General features: G+C 35.7%; 1 protein-coding gene across 15 annotated transcripts in view; it reads right to left on the bottom strand.

Moving 5' to 3' along the window:
- Positions 1–1,045: 1,045 nt before the first annotated feature.
- The window catches only part of mbnl2 (muscleblind-like splicing regulator 2), a 73,722-nt gene continuing 64,571 nt past the window's right edge, over positions 1,046–10,196 (bottom strand). For all 15 annotated transcript variants that reach the window (XM_066706719.1, XM_066706722.1, XM_066706718.1 and 12 more), the window contains one exon: positions 1,046–5,366. In XM_066706719.1, the coding sequence (XP_066562816.1) occupies positions 5,242–5,366 (125 nt within the window). In that variant the 3' untranslated portion in view covers positions 1,046–5,241. The remainder of the gene's footprint in view (positions 5,367–10,196) is intronic.

Raw genomic sequence — 10,196 nt, 5'->3', positions numbered from 1 at the left:
GATGTCAGAGTTTGATCTCCTTCCCTGTCTTGCTAGCGATTGTTATTTGTGACATGTGGACCTGCTGGCATATATAAATTCCCAATAAAGGAGAGACGTGGCTGTGGAAGTGAAAGTATTAACAGCCCACCACAAAGTACGTTTATTTAAACATATTCCTCTTCCTTTTCCTCTATGACTGGATGTGTACCAGATATATGAATTGCTGGAGATGATGTTTTGTGACCTTGGCGCTATGGTAGAGTGTTGGTATGGCTAATCAGTTATTTTCACATGTTTATTAATCATTCCAAATGCTGCTACAGGACTCAGAATATTGCAACACTGACTAAACATAACAAGAGCTTAATATGGAAGTAAATTAGTTTAATATGACCTTTTTTCTAGGTGACCATAGGACCCTTAAATGTTGGTCCTCTATAGTTATGGCTTTGGAACAAACCAGGAGTTGTGTTGACTTGGAAGGGGACCATTTTCCAACTCAGAAACAAGTTGAGGATGCGCTGCAACTTTCCCCTTAGTTCTCCCCCAGTTTAAGGGTGAGCAAAACACCTTATCACATTTATTTCAACAGAAATGTGGCCCATATGAACTATAATGAACACTGAGGGTGTTTTATTCAACCAGCCACTGACCTGTTATCTTGTTTTGCGCCTCTTGTGTTCAGCCTTCACAATTGACTCCACAAAGTGTTTGTTTTAATGTTAATAAAATAGTGAGATTCATTCCGTGCAGTCACACCATGTCACATTCGTTCTACTGAATCTGTCCTTTGAAGTTATGATCCGTGAATGTTTTTACAGTCTGCTTCACATGAGTCTAGGTATTGTTTGTAAATGTGCTACTGCATCTCTGTTTTTAGAGTATCACTCTCCATTTTCATCTGTATGTCACAGCAAAGACACAGCTAACACAAGTCGGACTGTGTTTATGAACATGCAACCCACTCCCTGTTTACTAGGATAGCATGCTATATAATAAAGTGCAAAATGCGATCTTGTTGTCAAATGTGTGAGACATTAAGGCAATAAAAAACAAAAAGAAAGACATTTCCTTGTATTTTTTTATTTGTTTTGTCTCAATAGGTTTTACACCATTTGCAGGAACCAAAACAACTGACTATATAAATGTAAAATAGCACATAATATATGCACAAATAAAACATTTAAAAATGGTTACATAAAAACTGATAAGGTCGATGAGGGCTTGTTTTGTTTTGTGATGTAAATGGACTACTGTGGTACAGATGTAATTGGTGGCACAGCAGTTGCAATGAAATTCCTGTGTTAATGTTACCATTCAGTATGGCACCCATGCCATTGACCCTTACTGCTCAAGGCATTTCACAGGAAAGAATAGGACCTAAGACTGCTTTCATAGCAGCAGGTGCAAGTTTTGGCCTTGCGATGAAAATACCTGGAGAAAAACCTAATGAAAATAATAATTATATAAAAAAAGAAAAAGAAAAGTGAAGTTGAAGTGTCAATTCAATAGACCATTTACAACCCTTTCTATTTTGGAGCTCTCAAATATAAAGCCTTTAAGAACAAAATACCAAGGGAAGGCAAAGTTCACTGGTAAACTGGCTCTGCCAAGTTTACGGACTACTCAATGTGCTTGTTTTCATATTCATTGTCAATTTTAACATTTTGACAGTGCAGTATACACTTAATATATTGTACTTAAAGAAAATCTTTCAAGTACTTAAATAAACACTGAAAAAGATGTTGGAACATCTGTCACTCAGATTGGTACTTAGTATTTCTATAATCCTTTAATAAATCAAAACTACCAGTTTGGTGTATGCATTTTTCATGCAAGATGCTCACTGTAGACTAATTTGTACTATTAGTTATAGGAGGTGAGTAACAATAATGATAATAATAATTAAAAGAAAAATAACAAGGATGTCAACTTTGCCATACCCAACAATATACATAATATATGAAGAACATAAGTTACATATTTAAGGGAAAAAGTGCAATCTTAAACTCTGCCAATCAACTATGAAGCACCATGGGTTTTCATAGATGGTTTCGGCCATTGTTAGACATTAATTTTATTTTTTTAAATTAAGAGTTCCTTAAAATCTGTTCACTTTAAAGAGGAATAGCCGAATGATGGCCAATGTTTCCTTTTTGATAATTTTGTTGGTGAATTGGGATATATATTAAGAAATATTTCCATACTAAATGCCACTGGTACACTCTTCCTTATGGAAACAAAACCAAACCAAACAAATAAAAAATAAAAAGCACTGATATAGAGAAAATTAAATGCTACTGAAAAATATCATATAATCTTGACAAAAATAAGAAATGTTTCAATATTTTCTGCTTTTACCCCCTAGTGTGGTAGTGTTCTAGAAAAAAAAATCTGAACTTAACAATTACATCATTTACAAAAATACAGAACTTTAGTCATTGCAACTTTATGTTGCCACAGCAACAACTTAATATTGTTATGAAATACTAACATACTACAGTGAAAAGTACGTCTTTTTTTTTTTCTTTCTTTTTTCTTCTTTTTTTTTTGGTAAAATGTTACCTATACAATAAACATTTTTACATAATACAAGCAATTCTAAAGCCTTGCTCACACTGTCCCATTGTCCTGCATAGGTGACGAAGGCAGTGACATGTGAATGATCCAGAACAGGGATGTCAGACTATAGTCCTGGGCGCCGCGGGGTCTTCAGTTTTGTGTTCCTACGGGAGCTCTCAGTTATTCGGTTATTTTAATTTCTCTGATGGTAAGGCTTATTTAAGATTTTCACATTTGAGTTTTAGAGCTGATGACTTCAAATATGTTGATTACTCAAGATATAGTAGCCATTCCCAGAAAACTCTGTGAAGTCTGGAGAGAAGTGGCAAAGGAACTGGGTTGGGCTGGGTTGGATCCAAAATCAGAAGACACTACATTTCCCCCCAACCTGACACCCCTGATCTAGAAACTTGCCATCTATGGTTCTCAAGAAGGAACACTCGTTCTTTGTTAGCTGATCTGAGAGATCAGGCTTTCTGAAAAAACAACAGTGGAACTCAGCTTAGCTTAATAAATTACATTCATTTTAAAATATAATAGGTTACAATATTGTTCTATTACTAATATTTAACAAAAAAATGACATAAAATATTGTTTTTAATCACTTTCCACATCAAAAATTACATTAAAACTGTAACTTTTGTGAAGAAAAATTATACTGAATGAAAAGGAAAATAACTGTCAGAACAGTGCCTTAATCATGCTGAACTAAGGAAGTTTCACTGTGGATTGTCTGTGTTAATCAAGCACCATGAAAAAAACATCATGATTCTGATTAGTTTTTCAACACATGAGAGCAAAAGACTGCAAAATAATAACCTGTCAACTGCGATGAATGTGATTAATAGTTAGAAATACACTTCCAAAGCTTGAAAAATATAATAGGTAACAATATTATGGTAGTTAAAGTCATAACGTGATCAAATGTGTGACCATATCATATAATAAAAACAACATACTGATTGTTATTGTGGTACTTTTCTTGCAGACTGAAACCTCTGAATGGTCATCATACAAAAACAAGTTGTTTTGTTTTAATAAATTGTTATGACAATGAATTTCAACACACTAAGTTAAGAGACTAATGTGTTTAAAACATTAAAAGCATCACAATACATGTCCTGTAGTCTCACTCATTATCAATCACTTTTTACCCATAGTAAACTACTTTAAGTCCTACAGTAAAAATTAATATTAAATTATTACATGTTATTGAACATTCTGCCCGAGCTGTCTAGTTTTTCATGAAAGTAACATGTAGTAGTGTATATTGGTAGTATCTATTCCAAAACAGTGTAAAACTGTATAAACCATGACATGTACAGTGTTTTGTTTCATCTTCTTCAACTTTACCAACAGATCTTGGGAAAAATTCAGTTTAACAAACTGGCATGTTTTTTTAATTAGATTCTTCTTCTCAAGATGCTTGTAATGTAAAATATTTTAGGCACTTCTACAATTTCTCAAATAAAGCAGGATCGTTAAGGAAAGCACCACACATGTAGCTTCAAGCTTCCCTTTAAAAATGTATAGTATCCTATTTGAAAAGGATCAGCCGACACACCTTTTTGTGTTTCAATTCTTCGTCATATTATTTTCCTTCCCCCAATTTGGTAGCTTGGTCACCCTTGCATAACGATTATGAATATGACCCGACCTCAGACATATAGATTTCTGCTTGTTAACCAGTGACTTATTTGAGTCTGCTGTTCACGAGCAATTTCAGTTCAATGTAGTCTGCCTGCAGACAAAACCTATCAAAACTGACAGACACAGCTTGGTGTATTTGGTCAGTCTACCAGCTTTGCTAAGCCCTTGGCACATTATTGGAGGCAACATGAGACTCCCTGATGGCCAGTGCTCTGAAAAAAAATCTTCATTTTTTTCTCCAGAGTTATACTCACAGATTTGAAAAGCAGACAGAGAACACTTGGGGCAAACTGAGGGCAGGCAGCTGATTTTAGTCTCAATTGCACTGCAGACTGTGAAAGTGACATTTGCAAATGTTCACATGGCGGTTTTGTCTAGCAATCACCATGAAGAAAAGTGTATTTTCTTCCTTTCGTTTTTGGGTAATCTCATACCATCACCACAATCTTGCAAACTATGCTGCAACCTTTTACTATGTATACCACATGGATATAAAATGCCTTTCCTTCCCATAAGGCCGAAAGGGTACAAAGAGGGGTCTGAGAGCTGGGATAACTTTGTAAAGAGGAAAACCACCAGAAGAGCCTCAGCTTTTCTGGCTTGACATTCATATTTTTAGGAAATTAAATTAAGTAATCCCTCCAGCCTGATTCACAAGCCAAGTGCAAATGAATGTGTTTCTAGGACATGACCAAGAGGGGTTTCACTCGGATCTGCTTTTGTAAATTGAGTTTGAAACAATCAAGCACTTAATATTAAGCACTACATTTTCTTCCCGACAGTGCAAATTAGGTGTTATCCTAGGGTGAACATTGTACAGTTCAAAAACAAATATGGAAAAGGAATAACCCACATTACTTACAGAACAGCTGCAAACAATCATTCAAATGAAATCTCCACCTTCACCTATATAGTGTATGTACATTTTTTTTGATTGTGTCATTTACATGTCAATATTTTTTTCTTAGCAATACATATACATAATTCATATATATTACAACAGCACTCAATGTTATAGTTAATGATTCGTCCTTAATAATTATATTCTTAGCATGCAGGTTGCTGAACTTCTAATGAGGAGGCAAGGTAGTATTTACAGAAGGGCTGTTTTGGGCTTCTCAATGCAGCATCTTGACACTCCATTCCTTTTCTGTTGGTTACTTCAGGATGATCTGGGTTGGAAAACAGACACCAGAGAAAACTGATTAGTCAGTGTCACCACTTTGAAGAGGAAATGCACTCTACTCTGGCCTGGAAGCCACTGGTGAGAAATGCTGCCAATTGCATTTCATGTAATGCAGAAACTTAGCCATTGTGACACATAACTGATGGTAGAAATGATTAAAGTATGGCCGCATGTATACCTCTGATGGAAGAAACGATACATAGTCAAAACAAATAATTTGAACAATGCATAGGAAAAATGCAGATTGGTACATTTGTTAAAAACATGGTAAATAAGCAAATAGGTAAGAAAATCAAACCAAAGATTAAAAAACAGGGGAAAAAAGGAAACAAAAGTATTGCACGTGTCGAGAAGAGGGAATTAAAAAAAAAAAACATGGTGCATTACTGTATTTCACTCTGCAGGTCACAAAACATTTCAAAATCCTCTTTTGATCACACTAACTAAAAACAACAAGGAAAAGAAAAAGGCAACACAATGCAAACAGAAGTAGCTGTTGTCCCTATCGCCAGGGCAAGCCAATCGTCAGCAAGGCGTCAGCTAAATTTAGCCAGTTGCACAACAGCGTACCTGCTTAAGGTCAGCGGACAGAGGTCTGAGCAAGAACGGGGGCCTGATTACGCAGTCACGACAGAGGGGCAACACTTCCACTCACTTGGGTAAAGGGTAGGGCATTAGCAGGCATTACCAGAAAGCCAATTGAAAGATGGACCATGGGAAAAGGGGAGATCAATAATGATAAAACACTAGTAATGCATAGAGGGAGATACAAGTGTTATGTTAAGCTATGCATTGCTATGAGTGAAAGCATCTGGTTCATCATACTCATATTTGTATTAACAAAGGCCACTGCACAGTAGGCCAAATTTTGGTTGAAAGGGATATGAGAGAGAAGAAAAACTACCGCTAGGAATTCACTAGGCAGATGGAAGTGAAAATAGCAATGTTATATGCAATTGTGAAAATAATTCATATAATTATAAAAATAATACATTGCCAGCCAGCAAGCAGACACAATGGAAAGCGACTAGAAATCTGCACAGTTGAGTAATAGGACAGCTTTTCAAAAAGACCATCCCCACTTGAACTGTGATATGAACACGGACAGAATATGTTTTTCTGCAATTTATAAGACTTCACCGTGATAACCAATGCAGTTCAAGCTCCATATGAGCAGCATTAACCCAGAGTTATTAGATAAAAAGGGACCTGCATCAATACAGCTAACAGCCCTGCAGCAGGAACAAACAATTAGGGTCAAGTAAAACGGATTACTTCTCTTTGCTTGCAGTGTAACAAAGGAAATCATCCCCATCGTGTGCTGAATACACTTCTTTCCCCCAATGTTAATTAAAAGCATATGTCCAAGAAACCATCCATGGCATCTCAATTTATATTGACTATTTAAAGTCACTGCAAAGCAAAAGCACAAATCAAATGATGGGAACATTAAAAACAGAGCTTTATAATAATAACTACAGTTTCCTACAGTCATAAATACAGTGTCTATGAAGGTCTGTTTCTTTCATATAATATGATGTGGCTCTTCCTCTCATGGCACTTCCCAATCCATTTAGTTAACAAGACACTGCAACAAGTGCCTGCATTAGTGAAATCAGCCTGTTACAGATCAATTCATTGATCAAACCACTGGTTAAAAAACACTTGGCTGGGGAAGAGAAGTGGCTAGCCACAGGATGCAGAGCCCAGATGACTCAATCGAGTATGCATTCATTTAATGTTTATAATATTGATATAAATATAGCACAGGGACCATAGAAGAAATTCATACATAAATAAATAACTGAAAATCCTTATTTTACAACTTGTCATTTCCTGTTTGAAATTAAGTATTTAAAAACAGAAGGGAAAGATGAGATTTTCAACATATTACTGTTTTTACATCAATTGGGAAGCTAATGTGTATGTATTTGCAAGATACTGTGGTAAAAAATGTGCACATGTTGAGTAACTATAAGGAGAGTCTGACATTCTAAAGCAGGGGATCCCAAAGTGCGGCCCCCCAAAACCAACCTTCAACCACCCCTTTTCTGAACCTTTACTATATTTGTACACTTTATGAACATTTTCTGTTACAAATTGCACATGTAATTTGGGGGAAAATAATAAAACAACAATTCAAGTTCATAAATGTTCCCTAACAGAAATGTATAGGAAACATATGGGACATATTTTGTTTTCATCGGTGGTGAATTGTCTACTGTGCCCCCACCCCATGCAACCCCTGGACAATGGCCCTCCATCACCAGACATTGGGAACCCCTGTTCAAATGTATATCCTATTTAAATCATAAACATTAAGCTTCTTTAGCTTGTTTGTATCCATAACCTCTGTGTTGTCAATATCATTTCAAACTGCATTCCTATGGTAAATAAGGTAAATACTCTTCCTCCAAAATACATCAGTACAGCTTTTTTCAGGGAGTATTACATATTTTAAGTTATCCTCCTGTCAATTAATGTGTTGATACTGAACCCCGATGGCACAAAATTATTACAAATCACACCTTCTTTGGGAACCTGTGATATATTAACACCAGTTATTCTTGCAACCGTGGTGGCTGATGTATTAGGATTACATATGTTTTTTCATGACCTCTGAATACAGCTGAGCTGCAATTGTTCACATGCATCATTGAAAGACTGATTCAGACTAAATAAAGTGGTAAAGATTCCAGCTGATTGAACTGGATGAAGACAGGCACTGAATAAAAGTCTGACTCCATTGATTTCTATAGTGGCGGTCAAAGGTTTCAAAGCATCTTGTCTTAACTCAGTTCAATCCACTGGAAACAAACGACAATACAATATCATTGATACATACATTTTGTTTAATGAATGCTATTGATGAAATGATATGAATCAGCAAATAATTGTTTCTACTATCTTCTGTCTTTAAAGTCATACAGTCAACATCTGAGATTCTTATTTTGTTCCTGTGTGGCCCTCTAGGGCTCTTCACTAATAAACCAACAGGTTATTGCATTTTACATACAAAAATAGCCGCTAATGATAAGTACAACCTAAGCCCATACACATCAGAAACACTGAATCGGTTGCCTATCCCTAAATCAAATTCCAATTGAGACTTTTCACGAGGTTGGTTACAGAGCTTTCACAAAACAAGGACACTCATCAAAGCAACAGCGTCATTCTCTATTTCAAGGATGCTTGCCCTTTGCAGACATATGGAAATTGACATTTTGTGCACTGTATTTCTGAAATGTCTTTTAAATAATTCAAAACTTAATGCAGTTAGCTACTCATTAACTATTATAACATGGAATGATCTTTTGAAGCATCTTTTCTTTGTTGAATTGCTCTTATGAAATGAAGTGTACAAATTAATGACAAGCCATAAAACCAGTGTGGACACTTGAGAATTAATGTTTTAGTAGTTAACATGAAAAAGTAACTAGTTCAGTATGAGGGCATACAGCAAAGCAGAACAAAAAACTCTTCTGTATTGAGTCACGTTAAACAGTACATAACACTTACACATTCTTTCTATTTGCAGTGTTAATTAAAAACAGCACTCAGGAAAATAAAAAGGGGACATATTTAACAAAAATGTACTTCTTAACTCTGTGAAATATTGCATAAAAAGGCTATTTATACAGCCAAGTAGTTTGTATTTTTATTTTTAGTTTTTGTATTTTATTTTCAAGGCTCTTTGATACGGAGCACGATTTGCTCCAGATATTCTGAAACAGTTGTAAGCATTATTAAAGCTTGTGGTCACAAAACACAAAGGAGTAAATATAAACTAGCGCAAATATCAGAGTTTAAGATTATGAGTTCCTGTGTACATTTTCCGTGGACAGGACACACTCTGGTGCCTACCCTCTTATCTAGGATCAAGAAAGGACAGATTTGATGAGCTCGAAAGGAAATAAATCTGGTGAAACTGAGATTTCTGGTGATTTCTGCCATAAGTGTTTTCACAATGCTTATGAGAACCCATGCATATACTCCTAATACTTTTCTAAGCAGCTAGTATGTTGTTCTTACATTCTGAAGAATAGTTCATATATTTACAGCAAACCAGCTCAAATTCAGGATGCTTTAGTTTTAGTCTGCTTGTTCAAAACACACACAAAATAATTGCTTTATTTTCCACACGGAGGAGCACTGCTATTCTTCACACAAATGAACGTTAACATGCACTCAGATATTCCTTCAGATAACATAGTTATCCAGAAGAAGCCAATCATGGTCCAGGAGACACCAGGATTTTTATAAAGAGTCATTCTTAAATCATCAGGTTTGATTTCTTTACTGAGAAAGGTTTGATTTTGACTACAGGAAGTGTGAGCATGTCCACACTGCAGACTTCCGTGAACAGATCTGCCAGCCTGGGCTTTCACTTGACAAATGACTTACTAAATTGATTGAAAGCTTAGAGTAATTAGTTGCTGATGATACAACATTCCACACGTTTAGAGAATGTGCAATGTTTGTGATTAATCCACAGTTTACAAATTTCCAAAATAATCCTGCGACAAATACTGAAGACCAATTAAAATATAGTCCTCTGTGTATGCAGCTGTGTACATGGATTCTCAGTCATCAAGAGATGATTCCTACTGGGAGATTAAATCTACAGAAAAATCTGTCAAGGAATCATCACCAGTAATTCCATTTGTTGTCAAAAGAGGGAGCTGCAAACAGTTTCAGAACAGTGGAGTTGGCATACTTTCCATAGTGTTGCACCTTGATTTCCTGGCCATTTCTAATGTACTAGTAAAATACAATATATGAGCACTGTTGTATGACTAAGCACACAGCGAAAGAC

Source organism: Amia ocellicauda, chromosome 6, assembly GCF_036373705.1.
Source record: "Amia ocellicauda isolate fAmiCal2 chromosome 6, fAmiCal2.hap1, whole genome shotgun sequence".
Lineage (NCBI taxonomy): Eukaryota > Metazoa > Chordata > Actinopteri > Amiiformes > Amiidae > Amia > Amia ocellicauda.
Note: the sequence above shows the minus strand (reverse complement) of the source record. Positions and strands in the feature narration are given on the sequence as shown.